This window comes from Marmota monax, unplaced genomic scaffold (genome assembly GCF_021218885.2).
Source record: "Marmota monax isolate L192 unplaced genomic scaffold, Marmota_monax_Labrador192_F-V1.1 WCK01_AAM20220418_F8-fsc00125, whole genome shotgun sequence".
In the NCBI taxonomy this organism is placed as follows: domain Eukaryota; kingdom Metazoa; phylum Chordata; class Mammalia; order Rodentia; family Sciuridae; genus Marmota; species Marmota monax.
This window is the reverse complement of record NW_026695235.1, coordinates 12,875,897-12,891,043: the sequence shown is the minus strand read 5'-3', so window position 1 is coordinate 12,891,043 and position 15,147 is coordinate 12,875,897. Positions and strand designations below refer to the sequence as shown.

The 15,147-nt window shown below is 55.6% G+C and overlaps 1 protein-coding gene across 2 annotated transcripts in view; it reads right to left on the bottom strand.

Annotated features, from left to right (window-relative positions):
• Positions 1–70: 70 nt before the first annotated feature.
• Slx9 (SLX9 ribosome biogenesis factor) overlaps positions 71–15,147 on the bottom strand; it is a 37,210-nt gene continuing 22,133 nt past the window's right edge. The window contains exons 3-6 of one of the 2 annotated variants that reach the window (XM_046439021.2): positions 13,027–13,095; positions 7,363–7,510; positions 3,314–3,379; positions 71–1,008 (exon numbers count right to left, since the gene is read on the bottom strand). In XM_046439021.2, the coding sequence (XP_046294977.1) occupies positions 885–1,008; positions 3,314–3,379; positions 7,363–7,510; positions 13,027–13,095 (407 nt within the window). In that variant the 3' untranslated portion in view covers positions 71–884. Of the gene's footprint in view, positions 1,009–3,313; positions 3,383–7,362; positions 7,511–13,026; positions 13,096–15,147 lie in introns of both variants that reach the window. The other variant, XM_046439020.2, reaches the window with a different exon arrangement.

Genomic DNA, 15,147 nt, shown 5'->3' with positions numbered 1-15,147 from the left:
GGGCCCCCAGCCCTGATAGGTGCATCACCAGAGGTGGCCACGGGCCAGGACAGCCAGGTTACACAAAACATTGAAGACCAGGAAGCCAGGAGCTCTCTCTTAAAATAGCACATCACGAATACACCTTCCCCAGGAAGACACCTCGGGCTGTACCAACTATCACGAGGAAGACATGGCCACCTGCAACCCAGCCACCGAGCCCCACTGAGCTGTGTGCACCCTCACAGGCCTGTCCACAGTGCCCATCTGTTCTTGTCACGGGCAGCCTCTGTGCAAGGCCATCTGTGCCCAAGTTCACAGAGCACAGCTTGCAGCCCACAGACGATGAGGCCCACGTAGGAGGGAGGGCGGCTGCTGAGGGAGAGCCCACGGGGTTGCACAGCACTGGGGACCTGTGGGCTGCGTCTGTGGAGGAGCTCACCAAGCAGGTGCTGTCCTTAGGCCTTCCCTGTGATCAGGGTCACCTGCAGTGAGATTCCTTCTCCAGATGTGCTGTGGCTGCAGCAGGGCATCGGTGGTGCCTCTTGGTGATGTCCAGGTGGTCTGAGTGCAGGCCTGGCAAACCCACTGGTGTCTACCACAGGAGCGTGGAGCCCAGCCTGGGGGTGTGGCTTGTCCTGAGGGGAGGTGGGGCAGCTGTCCTAGGGTCAGCCCAGCTGTAGGAAATGCAGGAGATTCCAAAGTGGAAGTGGACCCATGGGAAGGGCCTGGTGACGCATAGGAAGGAATCCATGAAGTCCTCCATTTGTTCTAAAGACTGCTTTCAAAGACCTGGGAGAGGATGTCCATCTAGGCTCAGGGGACAGTCAGAGGCAGATAGCCCTCTCTGGGCACCTCTGTCCATATGTGCGTCCCTCAGAGCTCATAGCACACTGCTGCCCTTGTTAGAGCTGGCTGCCACCTTCCAGCTGCATCTGGTGAGCCAGCTGCTGCCCTATGGCCAGCAGGGGGCTGGCTCTGTAGGCTGGGCTGGTCAGCAGCTCTTGAAACCGGGTCCTTTCTTCCTCACTGAAAGAATGGAGACCAGAGGTCAGCAGGTAGCAGGGCAGGAGTCCCCTTAAGCCCCACAGAGAAGAGAGCCAAGGGCAAGCTCTCAATACCCCAGGACTGACCTCTCCCCAATCCCAGACACTGGAGTGGATACGTGGAACACAGTGCTCAGTTCCCAGGGAAACCCGACAGATGGGGAATGACAGCCCTGGAGTCTCCTCACAGCCCTAGACCCACCTGTGGAATTTATAGTGGGGGTCGCCCAGCGTGCCCAGGAGGGGCCTGACGGGCTGCTGCTAAGGTAGGAACTGAGAATGGGGAGTGGCAACAGCACGCACACCCCAGACATGCTGCCTTACGTAAGAGGTGGCTTTCTCCCTGGCAAGCCCAAAATAGATGCACACGAGAGCCACGAGCAGGCGGGGAGAACACCAAGGACCTGGGTGCCATGGTGACAGGGTGGCACAGCCCCAGGCCACCCTGACCCCTACAGCCAGCCTGTTCTGCTTGGAGATGCACAAGACCACAGGGCCAGGCCCTCTCACCCTACAGGAGAGCTCTGTACTCTGCACTTCAGCCAGGTGACCAGGGGGTGACAAAAGGAACCTAGGTGCAAATCCCACACGTGAAACCGAGGCTGGAGGCTCCAGGACAGGCTGCGTAGGGCTCACAGGGACAGCCTGAGTGAGTGCAGAGAGGGCCAAGCCCATCCTCTGGCCTTGCCCTGGAGGCCCAGGGTGTTGCCAGTTGTTAGCCGATGTCTCACCCTGCAGCAGAAGGCTGCCACCTTGGCCCAGGCAAGACCACTGGGGTGCTGGTCAGTCATAGCTAGGACTCAGTGATGGGCTCTAGGCCAGGACCTGGGCCACCCTGGCAGTGAGCTTGCTGGCCGGTGGCAAAGTCCTGAACTGGGTTCAGAAGTCTGGTGCCTCAGCCAAGGCCAAGGGCTGGCAAGGGAGCCAAGACTCCCTGAAAGGTGCTCGGAAGCACATGTGTGGGTGGAGGCTGCCTGGACGCAGCACAGGGCTCCTGGTTCCTAGCAGCTGGGTTGACCCCCAGGGGCGCACTGCACCACTGGGGGTGCCCATCCACCTGAAGACAGCCCCTTCCTCGGTCAGTGGCACCTGCCCCCAGGAGCACTGAGACATGTGCCCAGCCAGTGCCCCTCAGGAACAGCTCTGCCTGAGCATGCAGGGGACGAAGCACAAACTTCCCTCAGGTCTTGGGGTCAAGAAAACCAATTCTCTGGGTGATCTGAGCGCCCCATGTATACTGGTAAGGTACTATGGACACAAGGAGGAATCTAGAATTCTGGCTTCAAATCCAGTTAGTAAACAAGTTGCTTCCTCTTTCTCCCCTCAGATACTGCACACAAACAACAGGAAACCAAACTCAACCTAACGAGGCCAGGGGTCACAACCCTGAGTAGCCTCCAAAGGCAGTGCAGTCAACAGGGACAAGGGAGACTACTGGGCACCACACACACAAGGCTGGAGCTGGGTAAGTCCTAGGAAGCAACAGCCCTACCTAGCTACCCTGCAGAGGCAGCTGCCTGGGCAGGCTGGGCTCCGGGAGAGGCTGGGGCAGGGAGACGGACAGGGAGCAGCAGGCCACAGAGAGGGGTTTTGCCTACACAAACTGCCTTCAAAGCTGCTGATGAAGAAGTTGGTTCAAATCGGCACAAAATCTATAAGAAGACACAAACTCAGGGTCAGAAAGTATCCAGAGTGAAACAGGTTAGGGGAGGATGTGGGAGACAGGGAGGCCCAGCTGAGGCACAATGGTTCTAGAGAGGAGCCAGACACAGGAGGCCCCGGTTCAACACAAGCTCCCCCCAGGAGCAACCAGAGGTCCTAACCATGCACAGGAGGCACAGGGGGCTTCAGCACACTGAAGAGCATTCCACACGAAGGTGGAATGAAGAAATGCCTCGGCAGAGTCACCCGAGACAAAGAATACAACTGCTTCTGAAGGGAGCAGAGACCTCACCACGGTGTGAAACGGGATGGACCCTGTTTCACTCAGGACAACACCAGGGCACCAACTTCTGCAGACAATGGGGTGCTGGCCCTCCTGATGGGTTCCTGGCCTCGCTAACAGGGGGCTAACTGCAGCCAGGGCACACGCCCCAGCAGGGGAAGGAAGGGACACAGCGTGGAGGGTGTGGCAGTCCCCTGGAACGCTGCCCTCGGCAGCTGGCTGCTGCACTCAGGACCTGCCTCCAGGACCCACTGCAGCTTCTCTCTTCAGGAAGAAGGAAGACAGCCACCCAGAGTCAGCATTAAGCAAGAGCAGAGCCTCGAGGGGCGAAGCCGGTACTCACAGCAGCTGCCGTCTCTGGGCTGCGCTCATCCGGCTGAGCTCGGCTGGTCTGGGTTTGCTGCTCACCCTGCTGTGGACAAAGAGAGGCCACAAAGTCAGCCCAGGACCACTTCACCCCACACCTGCCCTGAGTGTACATGGCTCCCAGTTTCTCGGACCAGACGGTGCAGTCCCCACGAATCTGCTCTTCTGCTCAGCTCATGCAGGCCTAGCCTCACCACCATGTCCAGAGATGACACCCACACAACTGGGACTTGTCCACCACTCAAAGCTCCCATGTGACACGGAAGAGGCGACCACCCAAGGGTGCATAGCTCCCGACTTTCACACTGAATCCCCCACCCACCAGGCCTGAGCCCAAGAGCACGCCATCCAGATGGACAGCCAGTAAAGACCCTGGGCCCAGGGGACACGTGAGACTGACTGCCAGGGCAGAGGGCCTGCTTGGGAAGTCTACACCACTGCTGCCACAACAGGCAAGTCCCCAACATCTGCCATCCTCTGACCTCTCTAGAGGGCCATGCTCTGTGACTGAGGAGTGCTCCACCTGCCACTCTGCTGTGACCCCCCTGCAGGAGCTGAGGGATGCTCCAGGAAGGGGAGACGCAGCCCACCACGAGGCTCGGGCACAGACCAGGCCACTGTGACATGCCACTTCCTGGGAAGCTTCAGACCACCTCAGGGGGCCAGACTGAGGGGCGGGTGGGAATGCCTAGCAGAGCTCCCACACCTCCTGGGGACAGTATCAGGCAGCTCTGCCCACCCGCCCTGTGGTCAGCGGGAGGGAAGACTGTGATGGGACATCCACTGGGCTTCTCCCCAGGGAGCTGCCAGGCAGAGCCAGACACCCCAGAGGGAGGTGGCCCAGAGAGAGGACAGAAAACCACCAAGCCCCAGGCCAGCACCTAAATTTAGCCTCCAGAACAGGAGACCTGATTTCTTATTCATGTTTCTTTTAAAATATGAATGAAAGACATTCAGTGTCTACTCAAAATAGTGCCTGAGCTCTAGCTTTCTACGACTCTAGCCCTGGCCGGGCTCCTGACCCAGAATACCAGGAGGCACCTCGAGTCCTCGCCCGCCTGCTCCTCCCTCCAGAGGCCCCAGGAATCATCCAATGAGGCAGAGGCAAGTGGGGCAAGGGGCAGTGGAGGCCCAGTGCCTCTGGGGCCACCATGCAGTGGAGCTTCTCTCCCAGTGGACAAGCAGCTGGCTCCGCTGCCTCGCTGGCTGTGGGAGCCGCCTGTGAGGCTCAGAGTGGACTGGGCCTCCCCCACCAGCTCTCCAGACTCCACGGGGAGGGGATGGCTGGAAGCCCACCCAGGCCTCCCTGTACTCTGGCCTTGTGTCTTGACAACTCAGCTGGCTTTAGCCTCTACGCCTCTGCTATACAACTGTGACCAAGGAGTCCAGCAAGACCTTCCAGAGACCACCAAGCCGGAGAGTGAGCAGTCCTGAGCCAACACTGGCAACTGGTGGCAGAAGTGAGGCGTCTGGGGAACCACTCCCCACCAACCCCATGTGAACGGCACAGGCCGGCACACACGTGGGCGTCTCTCTGCCAGCTGACTCCCCAGGAGTGAACGGCGCCCCAGTGCCAAAGCTTGGCATCACCCCTCTAAGGCAAAGAACCAGGGCTCCTTGGAGAAGCAGCGGGTGGCGGGCCTGAGCAGGAAGCACCTACTGATGCCTGCAAGAGAAGCACTCAGAAGCACCCAGTGACCCCGCCCTGACACACAGGTCAGAGGGACCCAGGGGCTATGAGGAGGCTGGGACAGCCTCAGCAACAGAGGAGCAGCCCTGGGCTAGAGCCCAAGTACAAAATACACCTGTGAGTTCACACCGCCATTAAGCAAGCATCTGGTCAGCAAGTAAGTGGGGAACGGACAAAGCCCCCACTGTGGCAGCATCCCATGTCACTTCTACAGAATCCCATGTCCTCGGCGAACAGGAGCAACGCTCCCCACCTGAGCTTGGGCCATGCAGAGCCACCTGCTTCCAGAGAGCACCGAGGAAAGGGAGAGTCACTGCAGAGAGACCTGCTGAGCACACCTCCCCAGGTGGCCCAGGTGCCAAGCATCATGATATCCAGTTGGGTTGGTATGTGCGCCTGGTAGGATGTCATAAATGCAGCACATCCCCTCTGGGGCTTCCTCCTGACAACTCCACCCCCAACCCATGCACGGACACGTGAGAAGCATTCCATCTAAGGACATCTAAGATGTGCCTGACTTGCCCCCTCAGAACTTTCAAGGTCGAAGCCAAGGACAGTGAGAGCCTCACAGCCAGGAGGAGGCTTCGAGACACGAGGGCCAAGTGTCACATGCTGCCCATGGGGTCCTGGGTAGAGGGGAGGACTTCAGGAAGTATCATTTGAAGTTTTCTATACTCTGGCACACCGCAGTCCCTCCATCCCGAGATGGCAGCGTCCCAGAGGGGGCCGCTAACAGGCAGCTGGGGGCGAGGTCAACAGGCTGAGCTCTGCCACGGGCCGGAAGCTGCTTTCAAGTGGACAGTCTTCCAATGGCTGCCCACAGCCAAGATGCCCTGACACCTGGGGTGCCCAGGAGGAGGGCAGGGACCCCAATGAAGAGGAGGCTGAGCAGGTGGGATTGCCCCTCCCACAAGCAGCAGCCCAGAGCAGCCCAGGCCAGCCCAGGCCAGCCCAGCCTACTTGGAGCGCCACACACCCCCTCCTCCCTGGGCAGGCGGCCTGTTTACACAGCCTTCTCCCTGCTGGGAGCCAAGCACATTTTTCAGATGAGAAAACTGAAAAGAGGGAAGGGACCCTTGGCCAGGGTCACATTGTTTGCTCCAGAACCAGGAATGGAATCTGTACTGCTGGCACTGTCCAACATCCAGTCTCGACCCGGTGGCAGCTCCTCGTCTGGACCGAATGTTCTGGGAGCGTCTGTGTCGGGAAGCCGGCCTGTGACCATCTGGCCCCGTGGCATGTCACCACCAGCCCTGTGGAAGGGCAATCCCTCATCTAACTGCACAGAGCCCGTTTCTCCTCAGATGGAAATTCAGTAGGAGAAAGAATTATTTTTAAAGAAGCAAAATTAGAAATGACAGAAATAAATGATGAAAGTCCAGCAACTGTGACAGAACAAAATGCCCCTGACGCTTCCCATCTGTCCCCTCAAGCCCCTGTCAACCGGTGCCCAGGCCAGACCTGCCCTGCGCCTGTCTTCTCTTTACTGCCCGATGTGGATGAGCTGGGCTCTGTGCACTGAGCTTGCAGGCGGGTTCCACACTCCTGCCGGGCACCCCTGGCCCAGTAACGAGGAGTGCCTGTCCCCCGGGGTTGCCCTCTGCAGGAAGTGGAGGAGCCCTGTGGTTGAACGTCCATGCAGTAGTGCCAGGAGGTGAGGCAGCTGGGCCCTAGTCTGCATGGCGGCCTGGTGCTCACTGCAGGCAGGGGGCTGCCCTGGAAGGGTGCCTCCTCCCTGCGCCCTCCCCTTCCCCTCTGCTCGCTGGCTGCCTGAACAGAGCAGCGCTCTTCCACCATGCCCTTCCATCACCCTGTCCTGCCTCTCCTCAGGCCCAGAGGAAAGGAGTCAGCCGTCTACCAACTGAGACCCCTAAAATCAAACTGAACATTTCTTCCTGTTATTCTTGTCAAGTATTTTGATCACAGGGACTAAACCAGGGAGGGAGAGTGCCGTCAGGTGGCTGGCGAAGGTCAACTGGGAAATGGACGCTGTGAGAGCAGCCGGAAGAGCAGGGAGATGCACGGCATCTGTGGAGGCCCTGAGCAGGCTCAGGCACACACGCAGGGGCAGCTGAGAGAAGGCTGAGGCCAACAGTGGGACCAGCTGCCACTGAGCCAGGAGTGACAGCAGCATGAGAAAAGAGCTGGCCAGGTCACCTGCCGGGGGTGGACCTGGAACTCGGCCTGCAGAGCCACACTGGCTCAAGGCTTCTGCACAGTGTGAGGGTCCCGGGTCAAGCACGGCTGCAGCACTGGTTCGTGGCCCCTGGCCCCCTTTTCTCCCCATGGGACACATATCCTCTGGCCACAGCTCTGGAAGTGTGCTGGACACTCACCCTCTGGCTTGCTGCCGCCTGCCTGCCTCCAGCTCCTGAAGCTCGGGCAGGGCGTCCCTCAGGGGGTGCAGGTCCCCCACCACAGCCGTGGCCCTGCGTCTCCGCTCCTCCTTGAGCTTCTGCTCTGCCAGCTTTATGGCTTCAATTTCTGAGGCAGAGGAGACAGGAGTTAGGTACAGAGTAGATGCCAAAGTACAAGACACAGCTCAGAGCCATTGGTGGCTGCCCATGGTGACATACCCAGAGGGGCCCAGACGCAGGCCCACCAGCGCCCTGATCCCGGCTCTGCCTCCTCCGTGCAGGCAGACAGTACCCCCACCTCCCGCTGTCCCCAGCACCCCACTCCTGAGGACTGGGGGAAGGCCGGCTCTGAGTTATTTTTTCCCCTTAAGCACAGAGGCACATTTTTTAATTACAGGGCTGATTATGAGCCTGGAGCTGTGGCAGCGAGGACTGAGCTTCCTCTGCACAGAGAGGCTGGTGCAGGGCTTGGGCACGGGGTTGGAGAGTGGGCACAGAGGTACAAACACGCCCTGGGCTTAGCACCTACAGGCTGCTAACGGGAGAGCTGCGCTCCAGGCAACTAGGGCTTGCGTGGCGCCCCGCTGAGCCCTCAGGAGGGGAAAGAGCCCCATGTGGGGAGGGGGGTAAACAGTATAAGCTGCGCAACACAACAGAGTGTGGAGGGCCCAGAGGAAAGGCCCAAGGAAGGCAGAGGGCCAGAGACACAAAGGGGAGGTGCAGGCTCTACCCTGTACATGGACTGCAGAGGGCGGAGGCAGAAGGCACAGCCTTAGGGTCTGATGTTCACCTTCACAACCACCATGAAGATGTGTTCCAACGCGACACCTGCCTGCAAGTGGCTGGTGGGAAGGATGCAGATCCTGGACAAAAACCTCCTTCCCAGGTGCTGCAGCAGACAAGGCCCTGTCACTCAGCCCTTCACCAAAACCAGTCTCTCTTTGTGGGAGCCAACACACCCTGGAGAGCTGGACTGGCCCTGGGTGGAAGGAGGGCAGCGAGCAGGCAGGGCTGCTCCAGGGCAAGGTCCCTTGGGGCTGCAGACCCCAGAACCAGGACAGCTCGGCAGAGGCCTGCTGTGCCCCTGAAGACAGACACAAAGGCCACACGTCAGCTATAGGAGTGCCCAACTGGGTAATGCACGGCATGCAAGGACGCTCAGTGACAGGGAGGTGGCGACTCCCACAGCCCCAACTGAGGAGGGACCAACGGGGAGAAGCCTGCCCCTGCAAGGAGTGCCAGGAACAGAGCTGGTGAACTTCACCAACCAAGGTAAAGGGTCAATAATGCCACCAACAGAAGGAGCTCCTCAGAGAAAGCCCTGCTAAAAGCCCCAAGCAAGCATCAGAGGACTCCAGGATGAGCCCAGTGCAGGGGCAGGAGACTGCGGCCTCATGGCACTCCCACCTGGAGGCTCCTGGCTCAAGACAGACAGACAGACAGACGGTGTGTGGACTTAGCATAGCCAGTGGCCGTGTGGGCAGGGCCTCCTGTGCTCTTCTGATTAACCATGATGTGATGCGGCCTAAGTAACAGGATGTTAAGCAGACCCTGAAGCTCATTCTCAATGTTATTTTTTTAAAAAGACTCAATGCATAAGAATGGTCAAGCACTGTTTTAAACAGAACAGGCAGCAAGAGAGCAGGACCGCTGCATCTCAGAGCGGGTTGGAAACAGCGCCTGCAGCAGGTGGCAGGAGCGTGAGCCCTCGGGCCAGCAGAGAGCAGCAGAGCTGCCCCACCTCCTCCGCCACACAGCTCCTAAGGTCAGTTACAGGTTAAGCGAAACACACAGAGGAGCAAAGGGGAAGCAAAGGCCACTCCCACACACCAAAACTATGGGGACACGGCTCGCCTATGGGACTGGCGAACTCCAACAAGTGACCAATGACCAGCGTGAGGACAGCAGGAGCAGCAGTGGGTGTGCGCGGCCAAGGGGAGTCAGGTGGAACCCACCATCCTCTGGCACCCCCACCCAGGGGCACGAGGACCACAGCCCTGACAATCTGGCGACACGCTGCAGGTGTCAGTGGTGGGAGTGAGCAAAGCAGAGCAAAGGGATAGAAGGTGACGGGGGAGGCTGGGCACCCAGGAGGAATGGGAAGGGCAGGGGTCACGAGCTGGTCCTCAGGGCTACAGAACAAGTCAGTGTAACCCAAGGACAGGAGCAGAGCCACGTACTGACGGGAGTTCAACACATCTCAACCCAGGGAAAATCAACACCCACAGAAAACATGCATTCCCAAAGACCCTAGGCCCCACAGAATAGCTCCCCGGCCTGACATGTAATGTCACTGAGATCACAGGGTACAAAGAGAAATGTAAAAAAATCAATCAAAGATTTTAAAAATCAATAATACTTTTATATACTAGAAGTGAGAGAAAATTCCATTTAGAATAGCATTGAAAACTATAAAATACCAAAATAAGTTTATCTAAAGCAAACACACACACAAAACCCTTCTATATTGAAAACTACATAACACTGGTGATTATTAAAGAAAATCTAAATAAATGTTGAAATATACCATGTTCATGGACCTGCAGAGCCAACACGGCTGCAAGGGCGATGCTCCTCAAACTGATGTGTAGTGCAGATTCAATGCGATCCCCATCATAACTGCCGCTGCTGTTCTTAAAGAAAGTGATGTGCGAATGGTCAAAATTATACGGAAATGCCAAGAACCAAGAATAGCAAGAGCCACTGAGATGGAGGACGTGTGCGCGTCTGCCTTCCAGCCTCACCTGCGGCTGCCACAACCCAGACAGGATGAGCTTGTCAAGGTGCAGTTCAGACCCACCCCAGAGGCCTCCTGGATGCCACAGCCAGCCAGTGAAGAGAGCCTTCATCAGGAATGGTGGGCAATAACTGCACAGCCCACACAGGTCTGCAAAGGGAAGGAGAGCAGCCCTCCCACTGACCCACGGCAGACAACACAAATGCAGATCCAGACCACACAACTTTCAAAAGAAAGCATCCTCACGACCCAGGGTTAGGCTAAGTTTTCTCAAGTAGGACACACACACCATAACCACATAAGAAAATATAGAAGAAACTTCTCAAAACAAACTCCTGTCATCAAAGAATCTTTTTTTCTAAGAAAACAAACGGGCAAGCCATGGTCTACAAGAAAATATTTGTGAACTCACAAATGACCAAGGACTGGTCCCCAGGACTTATAAAGAATGTTTACAGCTCAATAATAAGAAGGCAAAGGGCCTCAAGAAAAATGTAAGTCACTGAAGACAAAGCACATGAAAAGTCTCTGCCACAGCGTGAGGACTAACTGCACCATGACCCCAGGCCAGGGTCGCCAAGACAGCCAGGCCTGGAGACACACACCTCCAAGGCTGCAGGCCACCACAACTCTCACACAATGCCGCTGGAGGTGCAAGTGCACAACTACTTCAGAAATATGTCCGGCAGCTGCTTGTAACACTAAACATACACCTACCCTATGACCCCACATTCTATTCCTAAGTATTTACACAAGAGCAACAAAAACATGTCCACAGAAAAGAGTTGAAAAGAATGTTCATTACAGTCTTATTCACAGTGGCCAAAAATGGAAAAATCCAGGCGCCCACAAACAGAAGACTGGGCCACAGAGATGCTTCTTTGCCATGAGGGGCATGGGCTACCGCATTGGGCAACCTGGCAGGAAGACAGACACAGAGCACATTCCACAGGACTTGGCTCACAGGAGTCACCAAACCTGGCCTTCAGACAATCACAGCTGACCACTACGCTCCCTCTGGCAGCTAGGAAGGGAGATATCCTAAAGGGAAGGGATCTCTGGGTGACGGGAAAGGTCAGTGCTCTGAAGGGGACTTCAGCTGCAAGTGTTCTGACCTGTTAGACACCAGGGTTCATTGTACGTAAACACAGTCTTCAAAGGGGGGGGGGCAGGGGAGGAAGTCTCCATAAACCAACCGAACTCCAGCAGAATTATTTGGTGTGAAGCCTACTGAAGCCTGCAACCTTCTTTGGAATCATTTAAAAATTGTTGATGGATGGACAGGAAAAGATAAATAGTTACATAATAAAGACAGGGTTAGTTGTAAAATGCATGTGGTGAGTACAAGGGTGTTCACTATAAATTCTTCTCACTTTTCTGAATCAAGTTTTTGAAATTAAAAAAAAAAAAATACTAAGTAAAAACAACTTGGGAGATGTAGCTGTAGCTGCATCCAGAGGCCAACGTACAGCCTTTCGTTGCTAATGAAAACAGAGGAACTAGGTCATTCAAACAAATCTAAGGAAAGCCAGCACAGGAGATTAATAAAACAGACAGTCATTTGGAAAACAAGAATAGGAATGACAATTACAAATTTTCTGTATTGGACAAGATAAAAGGTCACCAATCAGAAATGGTGGGGGTGCAAAGAAAGACTGATGGAGAGAACATGGCAGATGTTTAGGAACAGGAAGCACACACATCCTCAACTCAACATCAAGGTTCAGAGCTGACTTGGTTATTTCAGGGGAAGACATGAGCAGCAAAAATCAACTCCAAGACAGCACAGAGATGAAAAGTTACACATCCCAAATATGTGTGAGAACTACAGTCCCGCTGGGCACAGTGGCCACACCTGTGATCCCAGCAATCCGCAGGCTGAGGCAGGAGGATCCAAGTTCAAAGCCAAGCTTGGTAACTTAGTGAGACTGTCTCAAAATTTAAAAAATAAAAAGGGCTGGGATGTGGCTCAGTGATTAAGTGCCTCTGAGTTCAATTCCCAGTACCAAAAATTAAAAAAAAAAACATACCCCAGAAATGTTCAAGTCTGAATGCCCAGGATCCATTAACTTTTACCTTACTAAGAGTATTTTGTACAACTTTGTGATAAGGAATTGTGAAAAAGAAAATGAAGGAATGAATCATTTTTTTTTTTAAACATACAAAAAGTGACAGAAAACAAGAAATCAATTATGGAAGAAACTGAAAACTGCCCCAAGCACTGCCTCTGAAAAACATGACACTTTCTTTAAAATCTTCAAGAGTAACTTGATCCATATTTCAACATGTGAGAATATGAAGAACAAGTTCCAAATTAATTTTACAAGGTTGGCAGAATAACACTAAAAACATAACTAATAAAAAAAATCACAAACAATTTTTGGTATTTTTCCAAGAAAGAAGAAAATCTTTAGGAAAACATTAGCAAGTATCCAGCATCACAAATAACTACATTTTCCAAACCAAAAGGAGCAAGGAGAGAGGCATGGCCTGCTGGAGAGGTCTAGCTGGATGGAGCAGAGCCGCCTCCCAGAGGCCCTGGAGGAGGACCCAGAAACAGGTCCTCTTGACCAACAAGGGGACAAGCACGGCAGCTTTCCAAAGGAGCAGATCCTGACCCTCGGGGGCTCACAAGTGGTGGGCAGCTGCACCCCAATCCAGGACAGCCCACTGCACTCTGCTGTGTAACCAGGCCTGCCTAACGCCCTCCAGCACCTCGGTGGTCAGCGGGCCACACCAGTGGTCATGAATGCAGCTGAAGGATCCCCCTTGGGTGTCTGCCTCTGGTTCCTGGTGCCCCCAAGTGGGGAGTACAGCTGGTGCAGAAGCCCAGTTATGGCAGAGGTGCCGCCAGCTGAGGAGAGCAAGGCAGGTGTGGGTGCCCAGCTGATGGGGCACAGACTTACTCTGCAGCCATCGCTCCCTACGCAGCCTCAGCTTCTCCTTCTTGGGCAAAATGGCCTTTGCCTCAGCACCTGAGGAGAGAGAGTAAGTGGGTGAGTAACGAGCATCCAAGACAGTGTTTCTGCAGAAGCAGGCAGCCCAGAGCTCCCACAGGGAGGCTGAAGAGCCTGAAGTCGAGGCCAGGGCAGCAGTGCCCCACACCCAGGCCGCTGTGACTCACAGCAGCTGGGCCATGCAAGCCCTCAACTTCCATAGGCTCCATGTGGCACTGGGGACAGTTTATAGTGTGCCAGCACAACCAGGTAGCTCTTTAAGGCAACGGCCACAGACCCCTGGACTTCCCCCAGAAAGCCCAGGCCATTACTAACAAGAAAGCCTTCCCTTTCTCTGACCCACCCCAAGCTGACCTTCAGGACTGACTACAGGACAGCCACACACTAAGAGGCTAGTGGACAGCTTGCAGGGAGGAACCTGAACTGGGCAGAAGCCTGTGGACGGGTAGCGGGCTCTCCAAGGAGATATCCCCCTGAGAACACAAGTGTTCTTCCAGCGTGGACAGGAAGGTAGTTACATCCAGTGTCTGCTCTTGGCTGTACCTCAAAGATGTGTGCCAGGGACTGGAGGAACACCGTCTGTTGGTCCCATAGCACTGGGGTTCCTGGGACTCCATCTAGGAAAGCTCTCAGCCCACACCACAGCCCCAGTGAAGGAAGAAAAGAAGGATTCCCCGTGGGGTGGGGTGGGGTGGTGCGAAGGCAGCCAAGCTGGACACCTTCACTGTCAGGGACCCCCAGTGCTGGCCTTGTGCCCACTGGCCCCATCTAGTCAGAGGATGACAGAGTACTCAGCTGTCATCCGGCTGCTTGTCCCTTCTATAACCAGGCTGACCACATTCAAACTAAGAGCCTCCCGCACCCCAGGTCTTCTCCACGTGCTGCACCTCAGAGAATTCTGGAGGAGCACACTGTCCCAGGGCGGGGCAGCAGTGGGAGTGGGGCGTGCTCCTCTAAGCTCAGACAAGCGAACAGCCTGGGCCCCACAGATGCGTCAGTCCAGCGCCAGGTCTGAAGCCCTGCCAGCCACTTCTGAAGGTGATCCACTCAGCACAGCTTCACCTGGCTCCAGGGCAGGGGAAACAAGCACAAGCTGCACCCGACAGGGAGGGCCGCTGGTCCCCTGAACAGCAGAAGCCACCGCCACACTGCAGGGCCACAGAGCCTGGGCCAGGGCAGCTGTGCCCTCATTCAGGGAAATGAGGAAAGCTGGAGCAGTGTGTGCCAAGCTACAGACAAAGGCCCAGGGACAGCTCCCCGTCAAGGGCTGCCCTCTATCACTGACCTACCTCCCACCCTACCACCAGGGTGGCCCTGAACTTGGGATCCTCCTGCCTCAGACTCTGGGTTGCTGGGCGTACAGGAATGCACCACTGCACGCGGCTCTGACTGGTGTTCTTAAAACATCAGGTTACAGGCATAGAAGATGACCCTGTGAGAAGACACTGTCTACACGCTCAGGAGAGAAACCAGGCCTAGGAGACATAAACTGCCACTTAAGCCACAGGGTCTATGGTGCTGCTGAGGCCCCTGGGCTGCTGGAGACGCCCACCTCCTCAGGAAAGATGCAGCCAGATACAGGCCTTGCTCCCCAAGGCCCACACTGCCACCACCAATCACCTGTGAAGGCAGACGGCCACTCTGTGAGCTCAAGTTGACCACCCGAAGCCACTCAGAACTGGCTACACTTCAGCTAGGAAACTGATGAGCTGGGTGTGGTGCTGCATGCCTGTAATCACAGCTACTCAGGAGGCTGAGGCCCTCAGCAACTTAGTGAGACCCTACCTCAAAAATAAATAGGGCTGGGATGTAGCTCAGAAGTAAAACACTCTTGTGTTAAATTCCCAGTATCAAAAAAAAAAAAAAAGAATGTGACAAACCGGCCCCACTTCCCAAATGGGAAAATTGAGGCTCAAAAGGGGCAGTAACATGTCCAGGGTCACAGGGAACTGTTGTGGATGAGGACCTCAGTGCAATGTGATAGCTGGGCCCTGATCAGAGAGGTAGAGCAGTCTCAGTCTGGGCTGAGTGGAGACTTCACCTGTGCGCAGGGGACCGCATTGCTGAAGG